The sequence below is a fragment of the Odocoileus virginianus genome, chromosome 22, assembly GCF_023699985.2.
Source record: "Odocoileus virginianus isolate 20LAN1187 ecotype Illinois chromosome 22, Ovbor_1.2, whole genome shotgun sequence".
Lineage (NCBI taxonomy): Eukaryota > Metazoa > Chordata > Mammalia > Artiodactyla > Cervidae > Odocoileus > Odocoileus virginianus.
The window spans coordinates 1,346,502-1,361,286 of NC_069695.1; the positions used below are offsets into that span (position 1 = coordinate 1,346,502).

The window sequence follows — 14,785 nt, forward strand, 5'->3', positions numbered from 1 at the left end:
TTATAGTTAATAGTACAAAATTGTGCACTTTAAAATATATTGCATAGAGCTTACACTAAGTGGTATTATCACACACATAAACGGAAAACACAAAAGAATACAAGGAAATTTTTGGACGTTGATGAATATGCTGAGTGCCTTGACTGTGATGTATCATAGAGATACATGCATATGTCCAAACTCATTAAAATGTATACCTTAAATATGTGTATGTTTTGTATTTCAATTATACCATAATAATGCTTAAAAAACCTGAGTGTTGCCTGGCTATTGATCTTTTTCTTCCTGAGTTCAAAGTAATCATTATTTACATTAATACTACATGGTTTTTAAATGTCATAGATGAAAATAAAACTTTTCTAGCTATGATAAAAAGAAATTCTGCAATGGAGAAATATCTGATCTTAGTGCATAAGAAATTAACTCCTTCTGAGCCCTGGTATAAACTGTGACTGCCTATCTAGTTCTTGCATCCACAGCATAGACTCTTGTATTATTAAACATTCTGCGTGTCAGCTGTCACAAACTGAAGTGTGACTGCCTTTCTTCTCAATTCAAAGAAATTGAGAGGGTAAATAAATTCAGTGTCCTGGCCAAAAAGGCCATGCATCTCTTCTCTCTCTCTTTTTTTTAAAATTTTTATTGGAGTCAAGTTTTTTTTTACAATGTTGTGGGGGTTTTTTGCTGTGCAGCAAAGCAAATCAGACATATGTATACATATGCTCCCACTTTTTGTATTTCCTTCCCATTTTGGTTACCATAGAGCATTAGGGAGAGTTCCCTGTGCAAAAAAGGCAGTGCATCTAATTCAGGAACATACACCCCCTCCTGTAAGCAGGATAAACCTGGGTGCCTCAGGATGGCTTGTTGAGATCTCAGAGAATGTCCTCTGGGAACCAAGTTGCTTTCCTTGAGAACATGAAGAGGGAAATTTAGTCTCTCACATCCTGCTGGCTGCCCGACTCCACAGGCTTCTGCCTCTGAATTGGGCTTGCCTGCAGTTTGCGTCTCTGGACCATCGCGAGTGTCTCACAGACTCCACTGGACTCGGATTGGTCAGAAGGAAGCAGAGGAGGAGTCCCTCTGAGCATTTTTTTTTTCCCCTTCACACACCATAAAAATCAGCAGCAGCTTCTGACACTCAAAGCAAAGCTTCAGGTTGCGAACCGCTACCTCTGCGAGGCAGCTGACAGAGCATGCGCGCACACAGCCGGCTCTCAGCCTAGCGCAGCCACCAGGCAAATTATTCTGCAAAGACCTGCATCCGACTAAAGTTGAAGTGGAAGTAAGAACAAAAAAGCAAGCGGCAGGCTCGACGGAGAAGGAGCATCTTGCAGCCTGAGATTTTCAAGTGATGCTGACCAGAGCCGCACCTGAAAGAGACTGAAAACTCCCTTTCCAGCTCCGGAGCATGGGACGTCTATTCAAAGCAGGCATGCCACTCTCGGCCGCCTAACTTTCGTTTGGAGCAAGTCAAGGCTGGAGAAAGTCGCTGAGGCTGCCGGACCCCGGAGGTTCAATCAGCCCAGAGGGGGCCTGAATCCAGGATGAACTCCACCCAGCCCCATGGAATGCACACCTCTCTCCACTCCTGGAACCGCAGCGCCCACGGACTGCCCGCCAATGTCAGTGAGTCCCTGGCAAAAGGCTACTCGGACGGGGGGTGCTACGAGCAGCTCTTTGTCTCTCCCGAGGTGTTCGTGACTCTGGGGGTCATCAGCTTGTTGGAGAATGTTCTGGTCATTGTGGCCATAGCTAAGAACAAGAATCTGCACTCACCCATGTACTTTTTCATCTGCAGCCTGGCTGTGGCTGACATGCTGGTGAGCGTTTCCAACGGGTCGGAAACCATTGTCATCACCCTGCTAAACAGCACGGACACGGACGCGCAGAGTTTCACGGTGAATATTGACAATGTCATTGACTCGGTGATCTGTAGCTCCTTGCTTGCCTCCATCTGCAGCCTGCTGTCGATCGCGGTGGACAGGTACTTCACCATCTTCTACGCGCTCCAGTACCATAACATCATGACGGTGAGGCGGGTGGCGGTCATCATCAGCGCCATCTGGGCAGCCTGCACGGTGTCGGGCGTCCTGTTCATCATTTACTCAGACAGCAGTGCCGTGATCATCTGCCTCATCACCGTGTTCTTCACCATGCTGGCTCTCATGGCGTCTCTCTACGTCCACATGTTCCTCATGGCCAGACTCCACATTAAGAGGATCGCGGTCCTGCCAGGCACCGGCGCCGTGCGCCAGGGCGCCAACATGAAGGGGGCGATCACGCTGACCATACTGATCGGGGTCTTCGTGGTCTGCTGGGCCCCCTTCTTCCTGCACCTGATATTCTACATCTCCTGCCCCCAGAACCCATACTGTCTCTGCTTCATGTCCCACTTTAACTTGTACCTCATCCTCATCATGTGTAACTCCGTCATCGACCCTCTGATTTATGCTCTCCGGAGCCAAGAACTGAGGAAAACCTTCAAAGAGATCATCTGTTGCTCTCCTCTAGGGGGCCTCTGTGATTTGTCTAGCAGATATTAAGTGGGGACAAACGCGATGCTACACAGCGTAAGAGACTTTTCTCCTTCTCATATGTACAATCTGAACAGTCTGTATCAGCCACAGCTTTATCTTGTGTGTAGGGCATGGATTGAGAAATTCTATTGTATCAATTGAAGTTTGTGATTTTTTTTAATGTGAAGCAGTGCCCAGTCTCGATGTATTTTTAATGTCATGCTACTTTCTGGCTGTAAAATGTGAATCCACATCACAGGTTATAGGCACTATGGATTTATAAAAAAGAAAAAAAAAGAAAAAAAAGTCCTTATGAAGAGTTTAACAGTGTTTCCTTCTTGTGATTTACAAGGATGTGATACTTTGCTTGTTTTTGTAACATGGAAATCACAGCTTCACTAAATATATTCTAATAAGTGGTTTTTTATGTTATACTGTACAACACTGAAGTATAAAATTTTGATTCTAGCATTTAGGGGAGAAATTGAAGAATAGATGCTTAATCATAAAAAAAAAAAGCTGAAATTTCAGGTAATTTAATAAGACTTGCTCATTCATTCTCCCTGTGAAGAAGCTGGAGCTTCTACTGGGAGAAAAATAGTTACTTTAAAAAAAAAAAAAAGGAGGGGGGATATTTTGAATCAGAAAACCTTGTGTGTTTCTCAGAGGCAGAGATATTAATTTGCTCAAGCAGGGAGTCTGATATTCCTCACAGGCAATTCAGTTTGGGATTAAAAGAAGAAAACAAAAACAGCAGCTATGAGGATCCAAGTGTTCTGGGAAATCTAAGTGAACAAGGCAAACTAAACTTCCTGATATCAAACTGTGCAACCACCCCTAACCAAGACAGAGAACAAGGTCTTCCTGCCCCTTTAACCAGGGCCCCAGAGCCTGCTGAAATGTCCAGAACAGGGGACGCCCCACTGAGATCCGGCTTCTGCTCCCTAAAGAACTACACAATTCACGCTGAGTTCTTCCACTTTCCACATGCAAGTAACTTACTCTTTCTCTATTACTTATTTTTTGAACTGGAGTTTATGTACTCATTAGCAAGGATTTTAGCTTTGAAGACTCTTTCTATAGCATAAGGATTTTAGGCAATATTTGTAAAAATTTAAAAGAAGGGAACTCATGGTGCTAGAATGTTATAAATAGGGGGGAAAAGCATGACCTGAACCCCAGAGGACGTCATGACATAAACTAGCCTTCCACAACTATATTTTAGAGAGAAATACTTGCTTTGCTCCAAAATAATGCCACAGATTTGGCTACTGGACAATAAAATCTGTGCTTTCCGATTTGCATGTATTTTGAGAAATTTACCAGTGAATTACCTTTTGATTTACTGAGATACTCGTGGGCAGAGATAACACGACAAGGTACTGCTTAATTCAAATTTCTAAATGTTTTGCATATTGACAGCAAGTCCTGAGAAGCACTTTGAGTACTGACGAGGAAACACTACTTTAAAATACAATAGTAAGGTTAAAGCTTACACATGAAAGGTGATACTGAAGCCTGATTCACTGCAATGCCTCTGTTTTGACATAAAAAATGTGTGAGGCTTTAAATTATATTTAAAGAGAACCCCAAATTGTGGCAGGACACAGTAGGTGTTTCTGTCTTTGCTGCTGTTCCTGTCCATTCTTTCATGTGATTGTGAGGGACCCCGGAAACTGGAGACACGGAGGAGAGCTAGGAGCATCCCCCACCTTCTGAGGGGGCTGTCCTTCCAGTCCACTCTGTTCTCCAGCCAGGGTCATTTCAGATGCTGCTCGGTCCATTGAGAACCAGCCCACTTCTGCCACTGACAGGAAATCAGCCTCCCACATCTCGACTTTCACAGCTCCTCCCGGAGCAGTTACAGGGATGGGGTGAGTGTTAGTCAAGAACCCGTGTGCCCAGCCCCCCTCCCCTATGTGCCCAGGGCCCAATATTAGGCTTCTGTTTCTTTAAGTGCTAAGGCTGTGTCTTTCTCATTTTTTCCTGTTCTCTAAACATTCCTCTATGATGCTACTTCTTTCTCCAATAAAACCAAGATTCTCCCAGAGGGATACATCATTATCACTTAAAGTCCATAGTTTACATTAGGGTTCATTCTTAAGTATTGTACATTCTATGTGCTTTGGCAGACATATAATGACATGTATTACAGTAGCATACAGAATTGCTTCACTGCCTGAAGAATCCTCTGTGTTCCACCTATTCCCCCCTCTTTCCCTCCTAACCCCTGGCTACCATTGACCTTTTTACTGTTACAATAGTTTTGCCTTTTCCAGAATGTCCTATAGTTGGAACCATACACTATATAACCTTCAGATTGGCTTCTTTCACTTGATAATATGCATTTAAGATTCCTTAAGGTATTTTTATGGCTTGGTAGCTGATTTCTTTTCGGTATTGAATAGTATTATATTGTATGAATGTAATACAGTTTATCTGTTTGCCTACAGAAGAACATCCTGGTTGCTTCCAGATTTTGGCAATTGTGAATAAAGCTGCTACAAACACTTGTGTGTGGACATAAGATTTTATTTTATACCAAGGAGCAGGAATGAACCTTTAAAGAGCTTCAGTATAAACACTGTGATGTATGTGTTTATCCTTTAATATTTTGCTAAGGGGGGTTAGTTAGCATTTAGAGTATGCTGGTCAGGAGTATATATTCCAAATGTAACTGGTGAGCAGCATAAGATACCTTTATTGAAATTTTCACCAGAAAATTCAGTGAAGTATAAAGCCTATTAGAAATAATTTTTCATTGGTGATAGAAGTGATTTTCAAGACTTACTGACTTAAAAAGTCAAATAACAATAGCCATAACTTGCATGAACAAGGTTAATATCTTGCACTTTCGTTCACCTGGCAGGTACCTACCATGACTCTGGGCTGCGAATAGTCATCACCTACTTCAGAAAAAGAGTCTTTGTTGCCCAAACTAAATATTTTGAAATTACTAAAACATTTTTGAAGAATTATTTAATAACATGTAAATAAGTACCGACTTCTGCTTTGTGTTACAAGGAATACACAAAAAAGAATATTTAATATGATACCAACTATCTTTTAAAGTACCACCAATATACTCATATACCTCCTGCATATTACTTCCAGTAACTCATGAACAATCAGTAGTCATTATTCTTGGGTGATAATATGAAGGAGCTTGTTTACTTTCTTTACTGAAGGTGTTTCTATTATGCAAATTTGCTACAATGAACATATTTTAATTATTAGCTTTTTAGAAGTAGACATAAGCATTTCAACACAAAGGTGTTGATGACAGTGTAATTGCCAAATTACCAGTGATTTGTGGAGCAAGAGTAGATATAAGAGAAGTTAGTTTTGAGCCAGAACAGATATTAGATATCATCTCATCTAACCCTCTAAGACTCAGAGAGAATGTCTGACATCACATGTGAAATCACTGGCAACATCAAAACTTAAGAGCCAGTTCCTGACTCTGGATTTTCCTGCATCAAATTTTACGAGCCTCCTTCTGCAGGCAAGGACAGTTTTCTCAATCATATAACCTATGGCTGAATTATGGTTACATCAGTTTTTAGCTGTGAGATTTTGTTGGGTTAGCTTTTTCATTGTTAAATGTGCATAATAATACCTGTCTTTTCAAAGGAGAAAAGACAATTATAAGATTAAAGATTAAAGCTCAACACAACAGTGCACGATAAATACAGGGACTCAAAAACAGTGGTTATTAGCACTTTCAGGAAAGCCAAGTATACAGACAGACTTATGAGAGAATGAATACTTACCAGTTTTGCTCTCTCTCAGCATTATTGGAAAATACACATATGCCTTGAGCTTAATTACATTTTCTTAAACTATCTTTGAGGAACTTCCCTGGTGGTCCAGTGGTTAAGATTCCCTGCACCTAATGTAGGGAGTCCAGGTTCGATCCCTAGTCAGGGAACTAGATCCCACGTGCTGAAACCAAGATCCAAGACAGCCAAACAAATTTTTTTAAAAGCTACCTTTGATAGTTTTCTTAAATTGGACAGAATCTGGGGGGTATAAATGGGTATATTTAAACTTAGAGAATATACAGGCATACCTACATTTAAAAAAGCTAATTTTTTTATCCTTAATAGTACTAATAGTTTTAAAATTTGCAGGGCCACATTCAATACCAGAAAAGGCTAAATAGAAAGATAATATTCTAAACATGAAATAACCAATCAGCCCATTTCTTCAAAGATTAACTGATTAAACTTTATGTCATCAATTTGTGTTAGTAGAATAATATTATCTAAACTGATATTGTTGATATTAAATGTAAACCCTCTAAAGAGAATCATAAGTAATTATGTTATAGTCACATCTTTTTTTTAATATAGTCACATCTTGACGCTCAGTTATTGGTTTATCATGTACTGATCCAAGCCTATGCTTGCGAGTAAAAGGTGCACGCAGCATTTGGACTAGGGGAACACTGGGCTCACATTTGATTTACCAGCTCCAGAACTATGGGCAAGTTTCCTGAGCACCTATAATCTAAACACTGAAATGAAGATAACATTCATCGTCTTATCACATGTGTGGGTGCTAGGACGCTTCAGTCGTTTCCAACTCTTTGCGACCCTATGGACTGTATTCTGCCAGGCTCCTCTGTCCATGGGATTCTCCAGGAGAGAATACTGGAGTGGGTTGCCATGCCCTCCTCCAGGGGATCCGGAGACCCAGGGATCAAGCCTGCATCTCTGTCATCTCTTACATCTCCTGTATTGGCAGGGGGGTTCTTTACCACTAGCGCCCCCTAGGAAGCCCCATCTTATAGTTAATGACAAATAATCTATTGAAATGATCTCGGGGGGCGGTCCTAAGACGGTGGAGGAATAGGAGACCACCTTCTCCCCCACAAATTCATCAAAAGAACATTTGAACACTGAGCAAGTTCCACAAAACAACTTCTGAATGCTGGCAGAAGACATCAGCTACCTGGAAAGGCAGCCCATTGTCTTCGAAAGAAGGTAGGACAAAATATAAAAGATAAAAAGAGGGACAGAAGAGGTAGGGACGGAGATCCGGCCCAGGAAGGGTGTCTTAAAAAAGAGAGAAGTTTCCAAATACCAGGAAACACTCTCTCCAGCGGGTCTGTGGAGAGCCTTGGAATCTCAGAGGGCAAAATAACCGGGAGGAAAAATAAATAGATAAATAAATAATTAAAACCCACAGATCAGCTGCCTAACAGCAACTCCCAGTGGAGCAGCAGCCCAGACGCTCGCATCCCCCACTAGCAAGCGGGGGCTGGGCAGGGAGGCGCGGGCTGCATTGCTCAGGGTGGGACCGGGCCTGAATGCCCTGAGGGCAGTCTGAGGGAACCAACTCGAGACAGCAACCCAGACTGTGGGACAGCTATCCCGGGCAAAGCCCTAACCCAAGAAACTGCCAGGCCCGCTCACAGAACAGAGCTAGCCGGCTGCGGACCGGCCCACCCCCGCCGGAGTCGGGCAGGCGGGGACAGCCAGAGCCGGAGGGGGCATTCGGCCCCAGAGAGGCGTCCCATCCCAAGCTGCAGGCAGACTTCCCTGCTAACCAAGACTTCTTGGGACTCTGGATGATTGACATCCGCCAGGAGGGTCGCAGCCAGAGACCCGCTCCCCAGAATAGACACAGGCACGCCTAAGGAGGCGCCCCGTTGTTCACCCAGAAAACCGGCCGGCTGGGCAGGGGGAGGCGAAAAGCCGCAGCCTCCGACTGGGGGCGACTGCGCCCGCCAAGCGCCTGGTCACCTGAGCCGCTGGGACCTGGAGCGGGCTCAAAACGCAGGCCCAGCCGAGTCTGCGCCTTTGTGGAGTACCCGAGAGCAGGAGCCTCGGCGGCTTAGACCCGGGGAGTGCACGCAACCCAGGGCCCGCATCACAGTTCCGGCAGAGCAACCTGGAGCCTGAGCAGTGTAGACAGGAAGGCACACACGCGGTGAGCGGGGCAAACCCAGTGTGGCCCAGGCACTGCGCGCACGCCCCGCACACGCCAGTGCCGTTTGTTCGCAGTGATCCTCCCTCCCCGCAGCGCGGCTGAACTAGTGACCTAAAACAGTGACCACCACCGACCGCCCCTGTGTCAGGGCGGAAGCTGGACACTGCAGAGACCAGCAGACAGGAGAAGCTAAAATAAGCAGAGGGAACCGCTTTGGAAGTGACAGGTGCAATAGACTAAAACCCTGCAGTTAGCACCCACTACATACGAAGGGGCTTACAGACCTTGAGAAGTATAGGCCAGATAAAGGATCTACCTGAAAATGAACTGAACCCACACTGCCTGCAAGAGCTCCAGAGAAAGTCCTAGATATATTTTTACTATTATCATTTTTTTAATTTTTTGAATTTTTTAAAAAATTTTTAAGTCCTCTGTTACTCCTTTAATTTTCATTTTTATAACATACTATTACCTTGCAAAAAAAGACCCTATTTTTAAAGCAAACTTCATATATATATATATTTTATAATTTTTGTGACTTTGTTTTTTTTTTTAATATTGTATTTTTGAGAATCTAACGTCTACTCTAGATTTTTAATCTTTGCTTTTTGGTATTTGTTGTCAACTTTGTACCTTTAAGAACCCAATCTTCAGTACCCATTTTTACTTGGGAGTGAGATCACTGGCCTGATTGCTCTCTCCCCCTTTTGACTCCCTTTTTTCTCCACCAGGTCGCCTCTATCTCCCCCCTCCCCCTTTTCTTCTCTACCCAACTCAGTGAATCTCTTTGTGTGTTCCGAGCTGTGAAGAACACTTAGGGAACTGATTACTGGCTGGATCTGTCTCTCCTTTTGATTCCCCCTTTTCTCCTCCTGGCCACCTCTGTCTCCTTCCTCCCTCTTCTCTTCTCTGTGTAACTCCGTGAACATCTCTGAGGGATCCGGACTGTGGAGAACACATAGTGAAGTAATTACTGGCTAGCTTGCGCTCGCCCCTTTTGATCTCCCCTCTCCTCCTGGTCACCTCTATCTCCCTCCTCCCTCTTCTCTTCTCCTTGTAACTCTCTGTACCTCTCCGGGTGTCCCTCACTGTGGAGAAACTTTTCATCATTAATTTAAATGTTTTATCATCAGTGCTGTATGGATGGAGAGTCTTGAAGCTACTGCAAGAATAAGACTCAAAACCAGAGGCAGGAGGCTTAAGTCCAAATCCTGAGAACAGCAGGGAACTCCTGAGTCCAGGGAACATTAATCGATAGGAGCGCATCAAACGCCTCCATACTGAAACTGAAACCTAGCACCACCCAAAGGCCAACAAGCTCCAGAGCAAGACATACCACGCAAATTCTCCAGCAACACAGGAACATAACCCTGAGCCTCAAAACACAGGCTGACCAAAGTCACACCAAACCCACTGGCATCTCAAAACTCACTACTGGACTCTTCAGTGCACTCCAGAGAGAAGAAATCCAGCTCTGCCCACCAGAACACCAACGCAAGCTTCCCTAACCAGGAAACCTTGACAAGCCAGCCGTCCAACCCCACTCACAGTGAGGAACCTCCACAATAAAGAGGAACCACCAACTGCGAGAATACGGAAAGGCCACCCCGAACACAGCAACGTAAACAAGATGAAAAGGCAGAGAAACGCCAGCAGGTAAAGCAACAGGACAAATGCCCACCAAACCAAACAAAAGAGGAAGAGATAGGGAATCTACCTGATAAGAATTCCGAATAATGATAGTGAAAATGATCCAAAATCTTGAAAACAAAATGGAGTTACAGATAAATAGCCTGGAGACAAGGATCGAGAAGATGCAAGAAAGGTTTAACAAGGACCTAGAAGAAATAAAAAAGAGTCAACATATAATGAGTGATGCAATAAATGAGATCAAAATCACTCTGGAGGGAACCAACAGTAGAATAACGGAGGCAGAAGATAGGATAAGTGAGGTGGAAGATAGAATGGTGGAAATAAATGAAACAGAGAGGAAAAAAGAAAGAAAATAATCAAAAGAAATGAGGACAACCTCAGAGACCTCTGGGACAATGTGAAACATGCCAACATTCAAACCATAGGAATGCCAGAAGAAGAAGACAAAAAGAAAGGCCATGAGAAAATACTTGAGGAGATAATAGTTGAAAACTTTCCTAAAATGGGGAAGGAAATAATCACCCAGTCCAAGAAACCCAGAGAGCACAAACAGGATAAACCCAAGGCAAAACATCCTAAGATACATATTAATCAAATTAACAAAGACCAAACACAAAGAAAAAATATTAAAAGCACCAAGGAGAAACAACAAATAACACACAAGGGGATTCCCATAAGGATAACAGCTTATCTTTCAATTAGAGACTCTTCAGGCCAGAAGGGAATGGCAAGACATATTTAAAGTGATGAAAGAAAATAATCTACAGCCCAGATTACTGTACCCAGCAAGGATCTCATTCAAATATGCAGGAGAAATCGAAAGCTTTACAGACAAGCAAAAGCTGAGAGAATTCAGCACCACCAAACCAGCTCTTCAACAAATGCTAAAGGATCTTCTCTAGACAGGAAACACAGAAAGGCTGTATAAACGCGAACCCAAAACAACAAAGTAAATGGCAACAGGACCATACTTATCAATAATTACCTTAAATGTAAATGGGTTGAATGCCCCAACCCAAAGACAAAGGCTGGCTGAATGGATACAAAAACAAGACCCCTATATATGTTGTCTACAAGAGACCCACCTCAAAGCAAGGGACACATACAGACTAAAAGTGAAGGGCTGGAAAAAGATATACCACGCAAATAGAGACCAAAAGTAAGCAATAGTAGCAATACTCATATCAGATAAAATAGACTTTAAAACAAAGGCTGTGAAAAGAGACAAGGACACTACATAATGATCAAAGGATCAATCCAAGAAGAAGATATAACAATTATTAATATATATGCACCCAACATAGGAGCACCACAATATGTAAGGCAAATGCTAACAAGTGTGAAAGGGGAAATTAACAATAACACAATAATAGTGGGAGACTTGAATACGCCACTCACATCTATGGATAGATCAACTAAACAGAAATTAACAAGGAAACACAAATTTTAATTGATACAATAGACCAGTTAGACCTAATTGATATCTATAGGACATTTCACCCCAAAACAATGAATTTCACCTTTTTCTCAAGCGCACACAGGACCTTCTCCAGGATAGATCACATCCTGGGCCATAAATATAGCCTCGGTAAATTCAAAAAAATTGAAATCATTCCAAGTATCTTTTCTGACCACAATGCAGTAAGATTAGATGTCAATTACAGGAGAAAAACTATTAAAAATTCCAATATATGGAGGCTGAACAACACGCTGCTGAAGCGATCTGGTACTAAAGAGCTTGTCACTATAGGTATCTGTTATTCAAACTGCACTTAAAAGGTTGTCAGAGCTTAAACCCTAAAAATTAAATTATGATATTCACTTGGCTAGCCTCATTGCCCTACCGTGGAGAGACAAGAATCCATTCAAATCTGCTTTCACCATTTCATTAATTTATTTCTCAAGTGAAGCAAGTAAAAATAAATCTCTGTGTTTGTTATTTTAGGTATAAAGAAATTTTAAACACTCCAAAATAATTCAAGGCAGCTAGTGGGTGGATTTGGGCAGGAAGAGACACATTTTTTTCGATGGCTTCAGTACTATTCTAATTCTTGTGTTGAATAATGGTTTAATGTATACTTTATAAGGGCTTCCCATATGCTTCAAACTTAAATGACATATAATCTTTTATAAATTTTCAATATTTTAAGAAAATTAAATGAATACAATGCATTTACTTTGTAATGTGCTGAGAGGGAACATATAAAACTGTATTTGTATAATTCAAATAAAGGATTTCTAGCATAATTGAATGCTGCCACTTCAAGGAGAGGAAAAAAAGAAGAACTTTGATCTATGATCATCATGGTTGAATTGGGTCATGGGTTAATGAAGTTAGTAATCAGAATGTACTATTATTAACTGTGTTTTCACTGACAAGAGACACCTAGAAGCCCTTCAAACAGAGCCAGATGGAAGATCTCAGCAACTCAATCAGTGAAATATTCAGTGAGGTTTTGTACGGGGCTCAGCTGCTAATGACACTATTATGATCTGATTTCTAAACCTAACATTCTAAATGGTGTTAGAAATTTCACTTTTAAATTTAAACCAACATTGAATGAAATTTAAAAGTGAAAATAAAACAATAAATTTGGTCATAATTCCACTTGAGGGAAAAGAAAACACTTAGGCTAAAATTTTATCTGTGAAAAGTTTAACTCCTTAATTTAAAATACGTTTTATTTGTAATGTTGAAGTTTCAGAATGACCCCATTAAACGTGTGTCGGTTTTCTATGAATCTCACAGCATCATGTGGATTTCATTTTACCAGGAAGAAAGCAAGAAGGCTTGAGAGTAATTCTTTTTGTGATTTTTGTTTACATATATTGAAAATTATGCTCTGGTCATAATTTGTACCTACTAGCTATGTTGTTGTTGTTGTTTAGTGACTAAGTCATGTCTGACTCTTTTGCCACCCCCATGGACTATAGCCCACCAGGCTCTTCTGTCCATGGAATTTTGCAGGCAAGAATATTGGTTGCCCTTTCCTACTCCAGGGGATCTTCCTGACCCAGCGATCAAATCTGCATCTCCAGCATTGCAGGTGGATTCTTTAACACAGCCACCGGGGAAGCCTACCTACTAGCTACAGCTATTAGCTAATTATGTCAATATCAGAAAGAAAACCTATGCATGTTTCACATCTGCCCAACCTCTAATCTTCCCGTCTAAGCCATCACATCTCAACATTCCACATCAATGTATTTTCACCTAAAACTCAGTGTGGCTGAAACAAAAGTGTTCACTGACACAAATCTGGCTTCTTTTTACTCTCTGTACGTTTGCATCATTTCATCACTCTCATGGGAACAGACACTCAAAAGTTCAGTCACATTGTGCTTTCACTTCCAAGATCAAATGAAACAAGTGAGATTTTGAAAAAGCTTCAGGTGCTTGAAGTCTGACACAAGAGACTGGCCTGTCCGTATGTACAAAGGAGCAAAATGGAAAGAAAGCTGACTCATGGATTTATAATTCTTATTGAACAAAATAGGAAGACAAGGACATGATTGATTTATTTGGGTTTGGTGGGCTTTTTTTGAGAAACCTACATAAAAACCAGGCTCAGAGAAGTCTGGGAAATACATATCAATTTTTTAAGCTGAAGTATAGTTGATTTATAATGTTGTACTAGTTGCAGGTGTACAACAAAGTGATTCAGTAAAACAGATTTTTTTCCATTATAGGTTATTACAAGATAGGGAATATTGTTCCTTATGCTACACAGGAGGTCTTTGTCGCTTATCTATTTTACATACAGCAGTGTGTACCTGTTATTCCAAACTCCTAACTTACCCCTCCCTCCTCTAATTTTTTCTACTTTGGTAATCACAAATGTATTTTCTATGTCCGTATGTCTAGTTCTATTTTATCAAAAGGGCTTCCCTGGTGGCTCAGATGGTAAAGAATCCACCTGCAAAGCGGGAGACCTCGGTTGGATCCCTGGGTTGGGAAGATCCTCTGGAGGGGGCAAGGCAACCCATATCAGTATTCTTACCTGGAGAATCCCGGTAGACAGAGGAGCCTGGCAGGCTATGAAGTAAGTTCGTTTATCATTTTTTTAGATTCCACATGTAAGTGATACAATATGATATTTGTCTTTCTCTAAGTTATTTCACTTAATATGATCATCTCTAGGTCCATCCATGTTGAAAACAAATATCATTATTTCATTCTTTCTTATGGCTGGGTAATATCCCACTGAAGGATGTACATATAAATGTGATAGTCATGAGCAGGTATAGAGATAGTGGAAGATAGGATGTGAGTGATTCCTCAATATGTCTTGCATCCTGCAATCCCTTCCTCCTGTTGTCTCCAAACCTCATTCTGGTGGAGCCTTCATCCACAACACCTGCACTAAAACTGCTCTTGCTGACATAACCAAGATGTTTCCAATGATTAAATCCAATGATCAGGTATTTTTTTCCCCGGATTTTATTTAGACCAACACAAACTGTAACTTGTAGATCACTTCCTCTTCTTTACTGTATTTGGCTCACAGGTCAGTAAAACCCTTGGTTTTCCTCCCAGCTCAGAAGTATTTTCTCAGTCTCTTTTGCAGATTCCTCCTTCCTGCGCCCCCCCAGACCCCTAAAAGGGGACCCTTCCATAACTTGGTTTTTTGTACTGTTCTCTTCTCTTTGGTCATTTCAACCAGTCTCAAAGAATT

General features: G+C 41.7%; 1 protein-coding gene across 1 annotated transcript; it reads left to right on the forward strand.

Moving 5' to 3' along the window:
* Nucleotides 1-1,111: 1,111 nt before the first annotated feature.
* Nucleotides 1,112-3,065, forward strand: MC4R (melanocortin 4 receptor). Its single transcript, XM_020901133.2, has one exon. The coding sequence runs from the start codon at nucleotides 1,548-1,550 to the stop codon at nucleotides 2,544-2,546; it is 999 nt and encodes a 332-aa protein (XP_020756792.2). The 5' UTR covers nucleotides 1,112-1,547; the 3' UTR covers nucleotides 2,547-3,065.
* Nucleotides 3,066-14,785: the final 11,720 nt, after the last annotated feature.